The sequence below is a fragment of the Melopsittacus undulatus genome, chromosome 2, assembly GCF_012275295.1.
Source record: "Melopsittacus undulatus isolate bMelUnd1 chromosome 2, bMelUnd1.mat.Z, whole genome shotgun sequence".
NCBI lineage: Eukaryota > Metazoa > Chordata > Aves > Psittaciformes > Psittaculidae > Melopsittacus > Melopsittacus undulatus.
The window spans coordinates 73,153,767-73,176,378 of record NC_047528.1 but is presented as its reverse complement, the minus strand read 5'-3'; the positions used below and the strand labels follow the sequence as shown (position 1 = coordinate 73,176,378).

The following is a 22,612-nucleotide window of genomic DNA, read 5'->3' as shown; positions in this document are numbered from 1 at the left end:
CTACCAGGAATTGCTGCTATTTATGGTATGTGGGGGAAGAGGATTGCTCTATTTCCCTCCCCTTTTCTTTTACACCCACAATTTCCCACCCAAAATTCATTTTCAAACTGGCCTTAGACCAAATTAATACTTTTAAAAATATTGTGATTAGCCCAGCTCCTACAAAATCATGCTTTGAGATGTGTCTTGTAGTGTTTCACTTTCACTAGATACAAGGACAACTATCAGGAAGAGCAGGAAGCATATACTGATTTACAGCTCAGTTAAAAGACTCAGCAGTCTGAAAGCAGAAGTGTCTGAGAGCTCCTGATGACAATGCTATAAAGGTCTTACAAATTTTGGAATTTTGTTCCTAGGTACAAGGAATTTTACTTCAGAAAAAAAAAATCTTTAAACCTTTTCTGTCTAAATGTTAATACACTGACACTTTATTCAAGAGCAGATAGCAAGCTGTTTTAAAAAACGTAGAGATTTCAAAGAAAACGAATGATGTAAAATGATTGTAAAAATAATTTTACAAACTAAAAGTATTTTTCAAAATAAAATATTAAAGTATTAATGTTCTTCTAACTATTATGATAAATTAACACCAAGAAATAATGATGGAGAACATACAGCAGTCAGTACAGGAAATGCAAGCCTGCTTTCCAAACTGGGATTGTGCACCAGACTTACTTTCTTTAAGGTCAGTGTAACTATGGGCCAAAGGGAACTGAGAATAAAAAAAAGCAACAAAAGAAAAAAGAAAACCAAACCACAGAAATCCCTCGTGAAAATGCTGAAGAATGTCACCTACGAGCAGGAAACAAGCAAGAACCTGTCACCAGACACAAAAAGGCATTGCCTGAAAGCTTAACGTTTCACAACTAAAACTGCATGGGTGCCAGCCCTTCTCCCCTAGCACTGAATGAGACTTAACAAATATCAAGGTGCTTTAAACAGGGACTGAAAATCACTGGTCTTATCACCTCTCTATATGAACAAGAACACAGCTCTAGGGCAGATCAGATTACAGAAAGTCAGTTCAGCTAATAAAACCAGTAACACCTTCAAATCCAACCGTGAAACATTATGCACCCTTCCTTTAGCAAAAGGCTTTCTAATAGTCTGAAATAGTATTTTCAGTTTCTTCTCTCCTTACTATTTCTCTTTCAGAAGGTTAATTCTGATGGTTTCTTTTTGCTCACAAAGGCTTAAGATTTTGCCAGTGGACACTGAAAGTAAATGCAGAGCAAGAAACATAACCTTTTGACTGCCTTTAAAGCTAGCGTCTTACCTTTCAGTCACACGCACATATCACATACTGTTGTGAAATCCACTCATCCATATGTCAAACTTCCCATGGTCCCCCTTCAAGCATTGGAAGGACAGGCAACACTAAAGACATATAATAGAACGATTCTGCATTTGTTGTTTTAAGAAAACACTCAACAACATGATCTACGTTCTTACTGTCTCGTCGTGGAAGCTTACTGCGTGTAACTTCAGCAGACTCACCTTGCATGGTAGCGCAGGTGCCAGGAAGCGCAGGCATTGGAGGAGGAAAGGTGTGACGTGGCTGTCTCGGGTTGACTTTCTGTAAATTTGGTTGCGTGCCAGGAGTGAGGCCTGCAGGCTAGGTCATTTCTCCTGCAAATGAGAGAGGTACAGTGTACTGGTTTAGTGCAAGCAGTTCGGTAAGGTGACACGCAGCAAGAAGTCTACCAGGGCAGTAGTCAAACGTTACACAGGTAGGACAGAGGAATAATGACTTTTTTATACAGCAAATGAGGGGACCTTCTACATGCATGCCAGTTTTGAAAAGACACTAGAATTCCTTTAAAATGCTTGAGGTGCAGTGAAATGCCAAATGCCAATACTCTCCAAGGTCTGCACTTGGGTGTTGGGTTTTTTTCTTGTTTTGCTTTGTGTTTATTTATTTTGGGGGTGGGGTGGTTTTTATGAGGGGCAGAGACAGGCAAACAAGTACCTGACATGTACCCAGAGCTTTAACAGTTAAAGCTAATCCTGAAGAATTATGTCTCTTTTGCAACATGACAACAGTACAGTAGCACTTTGGCAAGGTTTTACTGTAGTAGGTAGGTGCTTATGGGAGAAGGGGAAAAAGTTAATGACAGGAAGGAATAAAGCCATGTACATTGTTTCAAACACGTTAGTAAGAGTGACATAACTAATAATTTTAACTCCAGCCAAGTTCTGCTTCAGCTCCTAAACTGTTTGGCATGCCTAGGTATGCAGGATTTTTTTTTAAGAATACATCTCTACAGTAGTTCAGCAACTCATCTACATCCCCAAATATCTACTTGGATATCACCTCCAAACATACATGCTCGTGTAACTGAAAGGATCCCTTTTCAGAAATAGAACAGTAAGTTGTTAGAGTTCTGTACCTTGCAAACCTTTCTGCAAAACTGCTCTACACTCCTCTGCCCCTTCCTCCTGTTTGTTCAGGACTTAGTAACAACAGCTTGCACTTCCTTTGAAGGACTTCCTGTTTGTAACACCTCTCAGCACTCATGAAATAAGTGCATTCCTTTCCCCCTCATGTTACATAATCCTTCTGGGTGGAATTCAGCAGCTTCTGTTTCCATAAGCAGATGCTGAGCACAGGCCGTTTGTCTAGACCCTCTCAGTCACCCAGGAATGAAGCAGGAACTTCTTCAAGGTAATTCATCCCTCCCTTCTTTTCAGCTCATCCTGGAGAAAGTGCAATTTAAAATTTAGACAAGGTACGAGATGAGACAAATCCCATCCTTTCAAGTCACAGTCTGAAACAAACACTTATAGGACCTTAGCTCTCGAGGATTTTTTTTATGCACTTAGCTATTTCACTTATGTATTTATGAAGTTTATTACTGCAAGGGTACATAATTTGTCTAAGTTACAAAAGTCTGCTAAGATGACAAAGTGTTCCCTATCTTCAACTTGAACTCTAAAGGCAGTTCTACATTTTTTCACTGATTCCCCCATTTTATAAACTTGAACTATCAGCCAGCCACTGGATTTAGAGAACAAAGCTAAAGCTCATTATAAACTCTATCTTCAAAACAGGTCAAATATGAGTACATGGCTTTTTGCAGTACATTCAGGAAGATCTGATTAATTCAATGATAGATTGCCTTTCCAAACTCTGCATGCAGAACTAAAAAAGGAGAATAATATTTCTACAGGGAAACTGTAATTTCACTAACTGTAGCATCATTACTGTCACTGAAAAAAGAAGTAATTGTTTCCATAAACAAAAGCCTACTCTGTTCAGCATGACAAAAGAGGAAACAGCTATGCGGAGCATCACTACATTGTTCTTTCTTGGTAGGAATTGAAATTCAGAGGGAGTGGAGAACCCCAAATACCCACAGTGCAAACAAGTGCAAAAGATTCTGTTCAGCCATGTGATGCTGGGCTCCACACAATCCCTGCATACTCCAAGGGCTCCAAGCCTGTGTTCAGGTATGGAAAAAAACCCCATTCCACTGTTCAGCTGTGCAGAACATACAAGGGTTTGCTCCCCTCACAGCTCACCTCTAATGGTATTGATAGCAGCTTGGCAAATCACAAATGCCTATTAAGGCAAATTCAATAGATCTCCTAGGCATCAATTCAGCAAAAAAGTTTACCTTTTATGAGACAATTACTTTTCTATGATGCACTACTAAGGAAGCACAAGACTAGAAACTAACACAACACAATGGAGAGCAAAGGTTGGGAAGAGTGCTTCTGTGACGGTTTGCTATAGGCTTGGCAAATGGTAGAAGGAATCCAAACAGCGGGAAGGAATGGAAGGGATGCAGTTATTAAGTCAGTACTGTACCTCATGGAACTTCTCAAGATCTTCATAAGATAGTTCCTTGCTATGTGAACATCATTTTCAGATGGCATATTCTGTGCTACAATACCCACAACTACTTTCATCTTCCTGAGCAGCCAAGCAAGGGGAGGAACAGACCAGAATGAGTTGTAATGTGAGGCAAGTCAAGTGAACAAGAACTTATAAGTTCTGTTTCTTTTTTTCTTTTTTAGTTTTTTTTTTTTTAGTATTCGTGAACACACATATATTTTGAGACTTTTTTGGGTTTTTTTTTAGATGTAATAGTCTGAACAGCCTGAACACACTAGTGGGATACCTAGAAGGTGGAATCACATAGTTACCTGCTTTTGTCAAAATTGACAACATGATTAAAAATTAATTTACTGTGCATAGTCGACAGTGCTTTCTGCTAGATTCTCACCAGTAGAACTTAAATTACCAAATTTAATTACATTTACTGTGTCCTGCACTTCAAGAAACATTTTTTTTTCTAATAAGTGGAGTACAGCATGAATATTGATTCCAAAACTCAGCACAAATGTGTAGAAGGACTGGAGAGAAAAGATTAAAAGACTCAAAACAGGAATATTTTGCAGGCAACTAGAGATGCTGGAAGCTGAACATTTATATTCTAATGTAATAGCTCCGTATTAATTCTGAGTGACAGAATGAGATCATCTGAACCTACAACCCAGAAAACCTTTGCTTAAATGGAAGCATTAATAAAAGCATTTCCCTGACAGTGTCTTTCTACCAGTGTTTTTACAAAAGCTGCTGGAAGGAAAATGCTGATAAGCTTTGAAGACATGATAGAAAGGGACACCCCCCTCCCCCTTTCTACTGACTATAAGCAATCCATTAGACAGTGGTCCCAATGACATGTGTGTGCAAATTCTTTAGCAATAAAGCAGCCTTTCCAATCCAGTTTTTCCGAATAAATTTGGCTTTTTCTGTTTACTGCTCAGAACTCACTGAGAATGCCATTATGAATTTCACAGGCTACAGAGTTCAGCCATACTCGTTTAGATTGCTGCAGCAGTACTGAGGAGGTTGACTGGATGGGAGGGGAGGGAGTAAAGGGACTAGAGAAAAAATGTACTTCCTTGACCAAGAGAGAAAAACAATTAAACTGGACAAGCAGGTTTATCTGAAAACAACTAAAGTCAGAAAAGTACCTTAAAAGTGAAAAGCAGACAGGAAATTGGATAAAGCTGCAGATTATCAAATCTTTATTTTTGATTTACTGAATCAACTGAACTACCTCAGCACACAATAATATTAATGAATACAAGCCATTTTCTGTTTTCAGACACATTCTGAATTCCTTTAATAAAGGTTCAGATAAAAGGCCAGCAGATACAGCAGAAGCTAACCCTAAAGCAATCCCCCTCCCCAACCAAATTTGCTTAATCTTATCTACCAAAGAGCACCCTAGTGGTAATGCTCTTGCAGCTGGAGTCTCACAGAAAAAGGACAGGCAGTTCCAGGGACCTGTGTCCATGCGGGAAGCCATTTCTAGGGTCTGTGGACGTTGGGTTCCATCCAGCCCTCTGCTGAGCAGCCTGACTGCTGGCTCCCACAGATGTGTAAGGCTGCAGATCTTCCTTCACTGCGGGTAGCAGCAGCTACACATGGCAGAGGCTTATGCATTGTTTCTGAAATGGAAACCTGGCTTTTCATACCTCATTTGTCTCATCACTGGCCCCTTTAGCTCAAAGGAGTGGTTTTAAGAACAGCAGTGGTGACATACCCACACAAGGACACTGACCCATCTCAAGAACAAGGCAATGAACAGTTCCTATGGGGATTTTTCAGCTAAGATTTTGGAAATGTGAAAACGAACAAGAGTCATACTAATGGGGCATTTTAACCAGGCCTGCCCAGCCACCTCTCCTTTCAAAGACTATCTGTTGTTACTTCAGGTCCTCAGAGTGCCTGAAATTCACCGACCCGTATGCCTGCTTTTCACTTTGAACCTAAGCAGCTGTTCAAAACGGCTGAGCTCGGCTGGGGAAAGGAGGGGATAGGGAGAGCCCCCACCGCTGACTGTCATCACAAGCAGCGTTTAACACCTCCCCTCCCCGCGCACAGGGCCGCGCAGTTGCCGGCGGCTAACGGCAGGCGCGGGGACCGCACGGGAACGGCACTGCGGCGCCCCCTGTCGCATACAGGCGGCACCGCGCTCCCACAAGGCGGGCTCTGTCGCCTTCGAAAGCTGCCTCAGCGCTCCTGCCCGTTTACTGTCTTCTACCGTCAGCATCTCTCCTGCCAACGAGCCCTTCCTCAGGACATTACCGTGGCACCCCGTTCTGCGACCCCGAAACGTCCCGTGGGTAGCACGTATTTTCCGCTCAGACTGCAGAACGCACGGCACCGCTTCAAACCGGCAGTCAGCACTCATTATCAGGGTTCCCACGGCACACCTAACCCGGATGGGCATTCAGTGTCACCCCTTGCAAGTGCAACGCTTCCTGTTGTTCCGATGTACCAGCTGCACCAGGAAATAAAACCAAAGTTCAGACAAGAATCCACTAGTTTTATAATTTGTCCCTGCCCGTGGCAGGGGGCTGGAACCAGATGACCTTTAAGGTCCCTTCCAACCCAAGCCTGTGTACACGATTCTATGATTCTGTGATTCTACAATTTAAAGGGAAGACCAGGTCAGTGGCCTCTGTGAGAACTGAATTGTTACACAATGCCAGCACTAATTTTCAGTTAAAACTCTTGTACTGATGATTTATATGAAATACTGTTTTGAAAATTACACTCAGTTTTCACTCAGTTTCTACAAAACATTTTTGTTCACAAAGCTGCAGACCACTGTTTCACAGTATAGTCCATGCGTTTCAGGATACAGCTTCCTTGCAAGCCCCAGAATGTGGGAACCAGATAATGTAGTTAGGTTGAACTACAGCTTTCCAAATGAAACCCTCCTCCTTCCCCATGCACCAAGATGCAACTCCAGACTTTTCAGCAACGAAGCAAAGCTTATCTCCAGCGCTTTGTTTTTAAAACGGCCCAAGTTCACATCCTGACAGTTGCAGCAGGAGGTCCAAACTACCTGCAGTCATTTTAAGCCTTGCATAACCAGGAATATGTCTTGATTCCAGTGGCAGGTAAGTTTCTGCAAGACTGCCCTGCCTGCATGCCAAGGATGCAGTAATTGGGAAATGCAGAAAGGCTGCAGCACAGAGATAAAAATGGAAACTTGCACGTGCTTAGAGGTCAAATGCACAGTTCATAGGCATTCTCAAGCAAAAAGCATGCTCGGACAATGCACGTACCAAATGGCACGTCTCACAGGGTGCCCTCAGATTGTTTCAAAACCAAATAAACCAAATCATGCTGCAGCTGTTTGTCCTACAGGAAATTTCCTCTCATACATCATTAGGACGCTGGTTACAAACAGTGTTGCCCCGCATCAGTCATGCAAGTTAACTACGAGAAGTTCAGTCCTTGGGATCTCCTCAGTGAGCCACTCATTCACTGTTTTTAGCCCATGCAGAGAAAATGCCAAGAATTTGTAATGACAGCACAGGTGTCCTTTCTTGTCCCCTTGTAAGTCCCACATGGATTCATAGTTCCCAGCCTTCTCACCTTACCTCCTTTAAAATAACACTAGGCCAGACATACCAACACTTCATTAATCAATTTTCTGTAAACCTGCAAGTGCTGGGGAAAAAAACTCCTTCCAAGACATTTTTTTAATTATATTTTTTCTTCAGTTCACCAGCCTGTGCTCAATGGATTAAAATACATGAGAAGACCATCAGAAAATTTAATTAAATGGATATGCAAAAGCCACTGTAAATAAACTCATTCAATTTATGGAAAGCATTTTTTTTATTTTTCTAGTCTTCTGAATCCTTGGTGGAATAGAAAAGAGGATAAAAACCACCATGAAGCTGCAGTGGCCTCAGGACCACAGAGGCCTCAAATAACAAATTAACAATGTCACTATTTTTTACTCAAAAAATAGTTTAATGTCTTTTTCCCTGCAGATTGTGAAGACCTCACCCAACTGCCAAACCTGGGAGCTCATGATTAGAACAGGATCATCTTTTTCTAAAAAGAAAAGATAAAATTGCTATCTGAACAAATCAAATATTTTTTGGAAAGAGTACTTAGTACTGCAGGAGTTACTGCGTTCCACAAAGACATTAGGTGTTCTCTGTCTCAGGCAACTCTATTCATAGAATTCAAATTACTTTATGTTATGCTAGTCACCACTTGCACATCTATCTGCCAAGATAATTTGGAATGAAGTACCTAAAAACTATATAAGGAATGTGAACAGCTTCTTGCATCATGCTCAATAATTCAATACATTCATGATTTCTTCTAATCAGGGCTGAAACGGTTGTTATCAGTTCCACTAAAAAAAAGCTTTAGGTTAAGTGAAATCCAATCCTCTCCTTTCCCCTTGCCATTTTCAGTGTTGTCCTGCTTCCTGACATACCTGTCAATATCTTTGGATGTAAAGGAAACCAAGCAATGGGTAAAAGTGACATTAAAAGGAGAACAAAACATCCAAAACTTGAGGATGAACAGTTTCCTGAACACAGTTATTCTCCTACTTTATTTTCTTTGAAAATGGATAAGGGGAGTGGTGTGCATATGGGAAAGAATATGAGAATGTAGAAAACCACATAAAGTCCCCAACATTCTTCATGCAACAATTCCATATTAAAGGATCTCCCTCAAATTAAAAAACTCTCACAATATATTTTGAAGCAAACCTTCACTTTTGAATAACCAATTATTCAAAAAGTTATATACATACACATACACACATATACATATGATATGTATATATATATAACAGACACACATATATGCAAAATCACTTTTAAGGCTTTTCAAAATTCAAAATATGCCCAGAACTCCCCTGTCCAGGTTGATGGTTTTGCACTTCAACCACTGTTTTTTGTCTTCCCAGTATACCAAAGCCTTGCTAAAACCTGACTCACAGTATACTTTTGAATTGTCTCCCTGCTTTTTCTGGAGCATCACAGTCTGACTGGCTTTGTTCCCCTTTTTGAACGTTGTCCTACTGCCTTTTACTCAGATTCAGCCTTGGAAGCCCCAGCTTCCTGCTGTTCTGGGGCTAGGCAGCAGCCACTCAAATGCTTTTCCTAAAGTACACAGTATGCCAGCATTCACACCACCTATCCAGGAGATCCTTACACATCTTTTCCAGGAGGGCTGGTAAATTCAGGCTTTGTGGCTGCATAAAACCCCTCTCTCAAAAGCCAGGAAACCAGGGGGCCTTCATAGCTGAGGCAGAAATATCAGGACTTGAAATTTTAAGTTAACTGTGTAGACGTCACACCCTTACTTTATAGAGGTTGAGCTTGAAATGTGTAGAATGCCTGTTCATGGTGAGTAATAAACCTGAAAAAGTAGTGGTAACTATAATCACAGAAAGTATTTTAAGGCAATACCTTTTACATCTGCCTTTACATGCCTTTTGGATCTATAACGAGCTTTTTAACAACAACACATACCCTTTCCTCTATTTCACACTCACTCCCCGAACACAAAAAATGCCTGAATGGAAATTCATTTGGGATGAAAATTTGTTTAAGGTTGTTATATAAGAGGTATCTGCTGAAGATTAAATGGAAATGCTTTCACATCATAATTGTCAAATGCTACTTAGATGAGATAAAAAAACCCCTAGTATGCCAGCTCAACAGCGTAGGAAAGGGAATTTAAAGGTGAAGCTCAATATCTGAAATCATCAACAACACTACCGTTAGTTTGCAAATCGTGCACTGTTTCCAAAAACAAACACAGGAGGGATGACATATACAAATTCTTATTAATACTGGCAACATTTGAGCCATACCAGAGTTTTTGTTCCAAGACTCTGCTTCTCTATTACCAGCAGAACAAACCCCATCTGCTTGCCAGAGACACCTTGCTTATTAGCAGCTATTCTTTCTGGAAAATCCCCATTGACATACTTCACTGGAATGGGATGAACTGATGATGAAAATTAATCAGCTCAGTATATGAAAAAAGCCTCTTCTCTGATCTCAGACAGCTGAGCCCCACTGCCTACATCCCCTTGTCCTGTGACAGCTACAAGCAAAAACCCCAGACACCCAAGATTGTGAATATAATGTGCACAGACACATAAGCTGCAGAAGACGATCAGTTAGTGAGAAAATTCGGTAGTCTCCAGCACCACTCATATAAAGAAATCAAAAACAAAGAACAAAGTTTTCATACAAGAAAAAATAATCATCAGCCTTGTCACTCTAAGACAAATCTATGGCCACCCTAATTGAGAGTACTCTTCAAAACTGAAATTATTTTGATGAACAGAAAAAGAAATAAATGAAAATTGGGCTCCCAAACAACCTTGGAATCCCTCTTCCTTATCAAAAAGTAAACTATTATCCTTTCTGGTTAAAATGTACTCAAACCATGTTATAGTTGAGGAAAATTGCATCTTAACTAAGGAAAGCTGTTAACAACTGAAAAGCCATGAAGCAATGAACAAACCCGGTCTAACAGCAGTCCACTCAACTCCCTGCAACAAATTTTCGTATCCTCACCTTCTGCACCAGCAGCAATTCACACAGCTCAACCATCTCCCTGGACAGAGCCACCAGTCTGATTTCCCCTGGAGCACCCACACTGTTCCCGTCTTTACACCCTTTCCTCTCCCCAGCCCTATTCCTATATTTGTTTGGGGATGGCTATTCCCACCTTCCCCCCTCAAGAACAAGGCAAGCTCTCGCTTTCTGCAGGCCAGTTCATACACAGTCTTTTCCCATGTGTGTCTTTATGTTGGCAGTCAGACAGGCTTTTTTTGGTAGTTCTACTGGGGTTTCAGAAGGAAAGTTGCAATGATAGAAGATGATGCCGCAGTCACTTAATGATAAAGTTAGAACATGTAGGAAAACACTGAGTAAGTACCAAATCCAGCATATCGGGCTAGTTAATAATACTAGATTTAAGAGCTCTGTCAGTGGCTGGTAAGAATTATTTAACAGTTTAGATAAACAGCCTTCAGAAATGAGTTGGGTTCATCAAGACGTAAGAGAAACAATAAAAATACCACCACTGAAAAATACCACCAGCCAACAGGATCAGGAAGGGAATTCATTCAGAATGACAAACTTGTGGCCTAATTTAAGACTTCCTTATCCAAAAGCCGTTTTTACACCTCTGTGGAACCGTGCTGATAGTGGTGGCATAGAAGTGCAGAGGATAATGCTATGTCAACAATACATTACTGGCAAAATAGTTCACAAAAAGGAATGGCTAAAGCAAATGAACTGCAGGAATGGTATTGAATGAAAAAAATTTTTAGAACAATAATGCAGATCTCCATTACCAACAACATAGTCCCTTTTAGCCTGAAAAAACATTGGAATAAGAAGCGGAATCAACTCAACAGGCCCACATGAAGTCTTTTTGTTCATCTGTGTAAGAGCTTTCACTTGTTAGGTATTCACATATTGCCTCTCAGCCTATTCTCAGCTTATTCTCAAAACACTTGGGATTCTCAAGTAATCTTCCAAATAAATACTGCCACCTCACACAGCGTCTAGGATCCGTTTATTCCAGCTTAGCCATAACTGAGACAAAAACTGAGTGCAATACCATAGAAAAAAATTACAGTATCTTCCACATTAACAAAGAACTGAACCAGGTTTTTATGCAGAAACTTTCCCTTGAGGCATCTCAGTCTCAGAAGAACAGCAGAGATTTGAAAGAAAAAACTGCTCCATAAAAATAAAGTATTATAGGGGCGGGGAGGAGGGTGTGAAACAAAACCTCCTCTTCTGGAGCAGCCCCTTCTGAACGACACATACAAGCATTTATAATGCTTCCACTGAATATGACATTTGGTGATAGCTGTGCAACTGTAAATCACACCGTGATATACGGCACTGTTTTTAAAAAGGATTTTTATTGTCATAACAACTCATTTCAGATTAAAACAGACATTAGAGTCTTGGCACATTACAGAACTCATAATTTGGGCATGAAATCTCAGCTGCCTTGACGTGTTAGAGGCCCAAGGCATAAGGTGGTTATAGTTGCACAATCATCTTCTGAGGCAACTTCTCTCTCCTCACCTCCCAGGAGCTGCTCAAGTTCCAGGTGAAGAAGCTTAATTGTTCAATTCCAAGTTACATCCCCTTCTTAATCGCCAACTGATGACTGCAGCTGTAACAGCATTATAACAAGAAGCAGTACAATTTGTAACACGAATCCACATACAATTTCTCCACTGGAAAGGGCAGATATTTTCCTGCAACTTATAGAATCATAGAATAGTTAGGATTGGAAAGGACCTCAAGATCATCTAGTTCCAACCCCCCTGCCATGGGCAGGGACACCTCACACTAAACCATTCTTGGAGCATATGCTCCTCTCCTCCTATGCCTGTGTTAATTTGGGCCCAGTCTCTCCAACATTTTGTGTAGAGACTTTTTGCTGAAGCAGAGGGTATCTGCATGGCCAGTTGAAATGCTGTGAGTGCTGTATACCACTGCTAACAAGAGCTCCTACCAGCCTGCAGGGCTGCAGATCTCCACCTTACCCTGGGAAAGGCAGAGCCTTTCCATCCACCCCTAGAGAGATGAGGATTGTAAGGAGCCAAGTGAAAGCAGCCGGCTCCCCTTCTGAGGCTGGCTCTACGTCCTACTTTGTATCTCCTGACATTTTGTTCTGCCAGAAACAGAGCAGGACCCCAACTTCAATTCTCCAAAACCAAAACCTGCTGATAAGGGCACAGTGGTTAAGCAAGACTAAGATCCAGCTGATGGCCATAGAAACAAGAATGGATGAGAATGAACTTTCCCCTGCAATAAGAAGAGGTGTATCACTGTCTCTGGATGACCCAGATACCTGTAACAAAGGGATTAGCAGCTATACCTGGAAAATATGGGTCCCTTTGTTCTCTGCACATAATACTGTACGTATGGGATACACAGACCTGTCTGCATCTCCACCCCTGTCCAAACCTTCCTCCCTCCATCACACACACAGAGACAGAGGGGTATGTCTGAATTCTGAAAATAGAGGGCTTAATTTCTTCACTCCTCTCCATAACCTGAGACCCTTCCAGAAAGGCAGACACCAGCCACTACTGACAGGTCACAAAAAAGAAATGCAATGAATGCAACAGTATCAAACTGGTGATACCTCTGTCAAAGATTCACCCACAGCAGCCACCTCATACCCTGCCCCACAGAAACAGTAGTGGACATGGACAAGTGACTGGCCCCTGTGCCACTGGCCCCAAGGCAGCAGCCCCCAGAGCTAGCTGCTGGCCCAAGCCACTGCTCCAGGTGAAAAACCCACAAAAACCCAGAACCCAACCCCTCTACTTAGCCTTACAATTGCAACAATGCTTCCCCTCATTTGTATACTCTGGGAACACATGCAGGCCTCATTCTGAGCAGATATATGACAGCCTTAAAACATATAAAACTACTTTGAGCTGGAAGTTTAAATGAACAGACAACTCTGATTTCTGGCATTCCCAGAACAGAACTGATTTTGCTTAATGGATAATGTTCTTGCAGGCTTTGAGGCTTATTTTGCAGAAAGTGAACATGCCAAGATATGCACCCTATTTAACATCATTAGACTTGAAAGCTGGGTTCAGTCACTTCACAGTAAAACAAAAGCTATTTTCTGCACAAGATTGGAAACAGAATCCCTTCACAGCAGTAACAACACAAATCTTCAATAGATTATTTCTCTTCCAGTCCACCTCACAGCACTCCTTCAGATCTCAATCTTCAGGCACCCTAATTATCACCAAGAATAAGTTTTACAAGCAAGTCAATCTGGCAAAAATAAAAATAAAAAACCACAAGTTGAAACGTGCTTGGATACAAACAAATCAAATTGGAAACTACCTCCATGATTTTTCAAGGGCAGATCAGTTACAATGGATGACAAAATACAGGGAAAAAAAGCTGTAGCTAATACTCTTAAATAGTTAACTCCAGTTCCTAAAGCTGGCGTGTAAGAAGCTGCAGGGGCTACCAGAATCCCTCTGAAGACTTAGTTCAGTAACTCCACTTATCTGTGCACTCTTCCCACATAAACCAAAGTATGGATCCTGATGCAAGGTAACTATGGACAGTCTCACAACAAATAACAATATTATATTTACATGCGAGTTGTAACACTGGTGTTAGGGTGGTATAGAGCTCCCTTGGGAAATTCAAATAGCCTCAAAGGATAGAAAAGATGTCTTTCACATCTAAAAAAAGATCACTGAAGAAATCTGCAAAAGAAGGACATCAAGTACTACGTATCAGCTCCAAGTGATTAATGAAAGTATAATATTTTACAGCTTTACTCAAAATTCAGTGAGGTCAGCAGAAATGTGGGATGTGTTTTACGTGCCAGTGCTCTGCTACATATTATTATGCTTTATTATAAACCAACAGTAACCCCAGAAGTTGACCGTAACTCTTCTGGGATCCTGTCTCACAAATACAACAGGCAGTTCTATCCGAGCAGCTCACGCGGGAGGGAAGCTCCATTAGTCTCACTAGATTAAGGACTTCTCTAATGGAGCTGGCTGTTCTGTCTGGTCACCACTAAGCAGACAGAGACAGAAACACATCCTGAGCCCACACTGCTCTGGCACCCCCACCTTCACAGCATCTGTTCTTGAAGAGCAGGAAGAAGCAACCGCCTGGCATTGAGAAAACAAATCCTATTCTGCTGATTTATCATTTAACACATGTTATCCCCCCCTTTCCCCTTTCCAAAACTGGGTAAAGCAAGTGTATTTAAAAGTTTTATTTTGTTTTGTTTTCCAGTTTTGGTCACTACTGTATGTTCCACTCCTTCCCAAGGAGAAATCCCACAATCCCTTCTTTAGATTTACAGGGAGGAACAAACAATGTTGGTCTCACACGTTTATCAGCATACTAGTTTCCTCTTGCACTGTTCCGTAAAAATCCCCTTGCATCCTCTGTGAATGCTGGCAAACTGCTCACAGCCTGGGAAACTTTTTTCCACTGAATTTTCACACCAATAAAACCTCAAGCCTGAAAAAACACTCACACCTTGACACTAACAGACAGACACTGCTACTCCATTTGTCCTAATGATATTTACTGGGATGGAAAGACCAGCCCAAGAAAATCAGCTGTATACTTCTTAAGAAAGTAGCAACTGCAAATCACCCCAGTGCGGCCTCGATGGGAGAGGAGTGGTTTTGGTTAGCAACACAAAGCACACTGTATCCATGTCTGCGTAGCAACACAAAGCACACTGAATTCTGTGACTTTGTGAATCCAGTTCTGTGTGACAAACAGGAGGCAAATTGTCAAGCAAACCACAAAACACTCTTCTCGAGTTACCTCCCCTCTTCCACAGCTCCCGGCTCCACTTCAGCAAGCCTATCATTAAATTTTAATCAGACATATTTGGGACAACCCTGCATAGCTTCCCAGCCTCCTCCCTCCCACGGGCAAGTTAATAAGACCAAAAAGTCAAGAGAAAGGCAGCCCAAGCACTTCCTTATCCCAGTGATGGGCCACAGAGGTGAGGAGCTGCTGGAGCTGACCAGCTGCCCTGCCTCTTGGACAGCCTGGCAGGAGCCTCTCCCTGCGGGCACAGCCCTTGGTACCTACCCAGGCAGTGCCTCCTTCCCAGACCCCTTGCTCAGGGACCAGGCACGTCTCCCGGTTGGTAGGCAAGCCTCCACATCAGGGAGCAGGAACAGGCCATGGGACACGCGACGGGGCCTCAGCAGCGGGCCACGGCAGCATGCGTGGGGTGCAGACGGCACCCGCATGGGCAGCAGGGAACTCTGGTGGAGCAGAGCATGGGACCATGCAGCCCTCTGCGACCGACTGTCCTCCTGTGCTAATCCGTGCCGCTGTGCCAGCTTAGGGGATATAATTAGACTCACAAAGGAGTCTTGTTACTGCTCCCTGCTAAGAGGCCGCAGCAGTTTTGATTAGTCATAGGGCAACTCCGCCGACCTGCTGCGGTAAAGGCTGCCTGCGGAGCTCAGCAAAGCCCCAAAGACGACACCAGAACAGTGCTCCTGGAGGTCGAGGAGGGATTCTTACTTTTCATTTGAAGTGGTGTTTGACATGGCAAGTGGAAAATGCACCGAGCCTGTGCTGCTGAAACGTTTTTCAGCTGTTCCATCCTTTCCTCTTGCAATCTTCTAAGCAAGTACGTGGGTGAATAGACCTGTTTTGGGCACTGCCTTGTGAGGAAGCTAATGTCATCTGTGAGATAGCAAATCTGTTCAAGGTACAAAGCTAAAAGAAAAGGGTTCTGAGGTGCTGGCACAGGTTGTCTGCCCCATCCCTGGCAGTGTTCAAGGCTAGGTTGGAAGGGGCTTTGAGCAACATGGTCTAGTGGGAGGTGTCCCCTGCCTGTGGTAGGGGGTTAGAACTAGATGTTTTTTAAGGTCCCTTCCAACCCAAACCATTCCAGAATTCTATGATATGACTTAACGCTCTGGGCCTCTTAAGATCTGATGGTCTGTCAATAACATTTCTGAGTTACAGACATTTCTCCTATACATTAAAACCAACCAGCCACTTTTCTGGGGAGGCAGCATTTCCCCCCGCTAAGAGTGGCAGCCTGTGATAGCCCTAGAAATAAATAACCTCAGTACTCAGAGAAGCATTGGAAATCATCACCTGTGGAGAAAAGTGGCAGGTACATCCTTCCACCCCCCAGGGAAACTAATATTACAGATTCTGGGGAATTCTTTCAAAGGAGTATTTATTTTAATAATCTTTTGAAATAATAAACTTTATTCCACTGTCACACCATTAATCCCCTGCTGCTGGCCAGATGTGCATTTATAAGCTTACTATAGTTGGCCTTTTTAGTCATCAGCATGCTTGTAGTAAGCGTGGATAAACGCCTTCCCAAATCTTCGTTCATGAAGTCAAGCCATGATGATGATGATGATAGTTGCTGACCATCACCCATACCTGAAGATGTAAAGGATACAGCAAGAGGCTGCACAGAGATTATTTGGGGAAAATCAAAAAGCTTACTTCTGATGTATCCTTAAGGACCAGCCCCAGAGAAGAAGCAGGAGAAACTTATGTAGTGGCCTATGTGCTGAGATCAGGTTTTCCTTACGTTCACTGACCCATTACACTAAGCACACAATGACTACCTATTTTTCTGTTCTGTGCTGGCTCCACCGCAGCATCGTCACCAACTGCCTAACTCACATCCTGCGCATGAAATACCAATGGCTTTCCACAGATTAAAGGAATATGTGCTTACAGTTGCAAAAGAAATGCTGGAAGTACCACAGATTTAAAGAAATCCTCAAATTTCAGGAGCGGGGAGGAGGTTGGCAAAAGGGCAAGAAGTAGACTTACGCAGGCATATTTGGATTTTAGTAAGAAATCTAGTTAAGGCAGCATATGGCAGAATTACACAATTACACAAATCCAATAGCTCCACTGTGTGAACTTGCTGGAAGTTAGGTGCCATATGGCTAAAACTTTCCCAGCCAGATTGCAATATTTATCAAAAAATGACTGCCCTTGATATAAAAGTGAGAGTATTGATTTCTCACAGATGTTCAAGCTAATATAATGAGAGATTTTTGGAAGTAGTCTGAAGAAAGGTAAGCTAGTATGATCCCTTTCTTATCCACACTAACACACATGCCTGCATGTGTGCATGCACACTGAGACCAGAGGGCAGATTTTCATTTGATTGGTCATCTTCCTAACACTGTTTCTGAAGTCTAAAACCCATGCAGTTATTGTGTGAATGAAGATGTGCAGTCCAGCTGACAAACACTATCCTATACTTGGTGAGTTACATGGCAAAACAGAAAAGTAAAATCAAGTGGAAAACAAAACTCTTTTCCTGAACTTTCAGCAGCAAGTTCATCTTCACTCCAAATGACAGAAGAATAAACTGCACAGAGTACTACTGAACCCACTATCTGAAAAACTATTAGAATTACATTGGTACAGTGGAAAAACAAGATAAAAAGCAGTGGTCTTCTTAATTTTCAAGGAAAAGAAAACTTGAACCTCAAAATATAGTCGACTAATAGGATTTACAATTGGGCTTTAAAAACCTTTTCTTCTTCTGTCTTAATCTGCAATTAGATACTGATGAGCTGTCCTCCTAGACTATAGCCAGAACAGCAAACAGACAAAGCAAGCTCATCTTACCTTCACTACAGAGACTGTTGGGCATGGCATTACATTTGCTGGAGAACAGCTGCCACATAATTGCTACGAAAGCATTTATAAAAGACAAGTTAAAATATTAAAAATATCCCTGAAAGGACTGGGATTATTACTGCACCTATTTTACATGTAGGATCCAAAGATCAGAGAAGGTGGGTGACCAGATAAATGCCACGCATAAAGATTCTGTCCTGTCAAAGAACAGAGGCCTTTCAGTCAAGTATTTTGAGGGCAAAGACCCCTCTCAGCCAAGGCCTTATCTCAAGTGTAAACCTGCCCCTCTCTGAGGGAGTGCAAGTAAATAACCTCAGATCATTACTCTAGTTGCTGTTGGACTGCAGCACAGAAGGAAAAGGAGGCTACAGCCAAATTCACACACTTGGCATTAATGCACACATGCTTACAAAGCCATGCCGCTGGATTTGTAATCATGATGGTATTGAGTCTATGAAGTACCAAAAAAACTTTTCATTAAGAACAGCTCTTTTCTTAAAAGGAAACTGTATGTTCCTAGTTCAAAGGAAATCCCTGCATTCCACAATCTGAGCTTCCAGAAGGTTCTACCTCCCTACTTTAAAATAAAACACCACCTAAGAGCTTCACAGCTCAAAACCAGAATGGGTCAAGAGTTACTCCTCCCTGGCCCCCTTCTCTCCCACCCTTGGAATCAGAAAAGAACAACTTGGTGAAAAACTTTTACTGGGAATACACACATTAATTTCACTGGGAAAGGTTTTAATAACCAAAGCTGTGGGGAGTAACCCACCCATCACCAAGAGCAGCGCCACAAGAAAAGCAGCATCTGCAATCAAGCCAAAGGTGCCCATCCCAGTCTCTTCTCCACCTGATTCTGGCTGCCAACATGGACTTCACTCCCCTCCAAGCCTCTCACCTGTCCCTCCTCAGGCATAAGGCTCTTTGCCAAAAGTACAAAGATGAAAAACAGTTAAAAACATATGTGTGCTCCCTTTGAGTTCTCCTGGGAAGCACATCTGGGATGCTTTTGCCTAGGCTGACGTTCCTGAATCATTAAAATACATGCTACCACATTTAATTCAGGAATGCTCATCCAAAACACACTGTGAGGGTTCTAAGGCAGAAATCTCTGAATTATACACATATTTTTGAAATCCCTTTTAAGTCATTTAATGAAAATAATAGCCACAAGAGAGCGCTACCAGCAAAGGATTCAATCATGGGGAACCGGGAGACTTGAAGCTACTTTGAATAAAAAGAAATAAAAATACCTCTATTGTGGTGAGGTAGTCTTATTTGCACACTTAAAAGAAAGCCTCAGACATTTAATTGTTATAGCTGTGATCTTCAGAAGTCAGGAGAGATTCTGGGTGTCTCTGGTTTTGTGCAGGGACTTAGAGACACGTTCATTGCTCTTTCCCTTTGTTTTCAAAGGGAGATTACTCAGCAGGTTTTGGATTTTAGGCACCTTTAAAATGACTCACTCCAAATGAGATACCTGAAATTAACAGGTTGTTTTCCAATAGCACTTAGGGGTTTCTGAACATCTGTAACCAACTAAAACTCAATGCAGTGAGCTAAAACATAAAAACTGTGTGGCTTTGCTGTTTCTGTTTGGTCTCCTGCCTTGTACTCCATTCTCACCTTTCCAAGAGAAGTGCTGACAAATTCTAACAACAACAACAACAACAAAGTCAGCCTATTTTTCTGGAAGCAGCAAATGGAACTGCAGCATTTTTTTCCCCACAAAAACAGCAGGAGTTCCTGGTTTTGCGTTTTCAGCTCTAGTATCTTATCATAAAAGTGACTCCCAAAAAGTATCCCTAAAAAACCTGACTTAGAACTTGAAATAAAAAAAATAAAAATATAACCATGTGTTTAACTTAAATATAACCGTGTGCTTAACTTAGGGATTTCTACGGGGAGGGAGGGGCTCTAAAAGACAAAGTAATAAAAGCAAGCTATTAATATTCAGATGCCTTAGAATGGCAAATTGAACCAGTATTTTGACAGACAAGCTACTGACACTGTTCTATGATACAGTTATCTGTCCAAATCACTAGAATTTTAGCATATCCTACCTTAAATGTCTATTCTCACCTGCCAACATTCTCACAGAGATCTACGCAATTGCCTTTTACCTTGCTCTCAACCATGGCAAGTGTGTAGCACTGCTCTTGGCTTTCTCCTCCCATGTAACCAGTTGGTCTGACCTCCCATCTGCCAGTCACCCTGTGCTTGAAAAGGGAACAAACAGCAATTCTGCACTACAGTCACCAGTGCCTCTTTTAAAAGAAGCCATGCTGGTAGAAGTATAGTATTACCTCGTCACAGCACAGCAGAGTAGCTCTTTTCCTATTTGACAACATTTTAAGTTAAATTTTACATAAAGCAAACAAGAGAGACCTGCAAAATGCTCTGCTTCAGTCTGTGAAAACAAATAAATGCAAATAAATTATTGCGTCTTCGTGCCCTTAAAGCCTTCAGTCATTAACTTGAGCAAATCAGGATTTCACCATCACAGTTTGATCCAGTTTTCCTTGTACTTCAGCCCAACTGTACAGGCTTGAGCAGGACGGAACAGCAATTTAATTTATAAATAAGATATGCACTGTCGACAATGAGGTATTAAACTATACAAAGTATGACACCATCAATCTTCCTGCCTGCTAAATTCACAAGAGACTACCATGATAAAGCTTTCATATTCTAGAGCTGTTTTTCCTTGCTCTGCCTTGGGGAACTAGAAAGACACATCTGGATGTATGAGACAGAAGTACTGATCTTGGGATTTGTGGTATATTATATAAGATACATAAACACTTTCCCTCCCATCCTTATTTTGTGCATATTCTGCTACCTTTTCAAGGTTAGATAGCATTAAACTACTGATGTAATTTTCTGAGCTCAGTTTTTGCTATGATTTATCAGAATCCCTCTAGTGGATAATAAAAGTTTTGGTTGTTGGTTTGTTTTTTTTTTTTAATGAGTATTTATCATCTTGAAGCACCTAAAATGCTTCACATATTGAAAAAAATAAACAGCTATAAACAGTGGTTCCAGCAGGGTTTAATTTCAAATACCTTGGAAATTATCACACTATATAAGTACAGTGCTAAATAAATTAATCTTTAACATAAAAACAAAAAAGGCTTCATTCAGTAGTAACAGTGAATTACAATGCAGCCTCTGACATGGAAAATACTAACAGCAGCAGGAGTCAAAATACACGGGGGGGGTGGAGAGTGAGGCTGTCTCATAGTGACTGAGGTGAAGGATCCGGACAAGCAACAGGAAGCAAAGCAGCCTTTGGACACACTCCCTTTGCCCAGGACAGAGTTAGCAAGCACAGCAGCACACAGCTGCCTACACCAGCCCAACATGCTGCCTTCAGCAAGAAGGAACTTGCCATGTCCTTGGAGCACACGGCCATGGAAACCCTTGTGTTGCTTGTGGCCAGAAACAATGGGTGTGTTTTGCCTCCCAGCCGCTTACCACAATGAGCTTAACCTTCCATAGCTGTCCCAAACCAGCTGAGTTTCCTCAGAAACCACATTCCAAATACCAGCGTTTCCACAGAGGTGTGGTGCATTCCCACACCTATTTCAGCTGTGATTTACCTAACCACGTCCAAGGTGACCCAAAAACTGGAGCGAGGAAAGACAGTACCTCCAGTCCCAGGGCATTTCAGGAGACAGCCCAGCCTTAGGTCGTCTCATTCCTGGTTAAAACACTATAACCACATGATGCAAATTACTGAGCCTCCACAAAGAACAATGCCACAAGCTGAGATGCTTCAGGTTTTATTTGGGAAAGCTATTTTGCTCTGACAAGTCCTATGCCAGATCAGATTTTGAAGACATTACCATTCCCCGGAGAGTTTTCTTTCCATCAGTTGCCACCCCTGGTTCAGCTGCCCACCAGCCAGCAATGTTGCTCTGTGAGTCAGACCAAAGAACTGACTCTGATTTCAACTGCAACCCCACAGAAATTTCCCCAAACACTGGCTTTGTCACTGTCCTTCCTCTGCGGTGGACAGGAAGCTGAACTAAACACATTAAGGGCCATATAACTCAGCAGTGTGGTAGCTGTGTCTCTGTGCCAGACTTTGTTTCACCAGGTGATCCAGTATTATGCAGATTGAGCAGCAATGACCATAAAATAATGGGCTGCTTATGTAAAAGATAAAATGCAAATTTGTCCAGTTATTCAGTAACTAAAGCTGCAACACTCTTGCATTCCTGGCTTTCTTTTAAGTGGTCCTGTTTCTGGAATTAAGGGCTGGATTCAGAAATTGTTTGAAAACCTTCTTCTAATCTCTTCAAGTTGGAAGCTGTTACATGTAGTTACTTGACCAAGTAGAGCATAAAATTTCTACACTCAATAAGGTAAGCTACTTGACACTGAAACATTTAAGAAGCAGTCAAGTTCTTAATCTTGTCAGTCATTTAATCTTCAAGAGGTGAAATATGTAGCCTGAAATAAAAATACCACACTAAGAACTGCAGCACACTGAAACAGGAGTATTATTACTACTGAAGTTGCACACATACAAGTTCTTGCTAGTGCCTAAAAACTCCATTGCTCTTAAGTGCTTAAACAAATGCAACATACACAAAAGTATTTTCCAAATGCA

At 41.7% G+C, this 22,612-nt stretch overlaps 1 protein-coding gene across 3 annotated transcripts in view; it reads right to left on the bottom strand.

Moving 5' to 3' along the window:
- SHROOM2 (shroom family member 2) overlaps positions 1–22,612 on the bottom strand; it is a 127,928-nt gene that overhangs the window by 47,008 nt on the left and 58,308 nt on the right. For 2 of the 3 annotated variants that reach the window (XM_034059938.1, XM_034059939.1), the window contains exon 3: positions 1,498–1,629. In XM_034059938.1, the coding sequence (XP_033915829.1) occupies positions 1,498–1,629 (132 nt within the window). The remainder of the gene's footprint in view (positions 1–1,497; positions 1,630–22,612) is intronic. The other variant, XM_034059940.1, reaches the window with a different exon arrangement.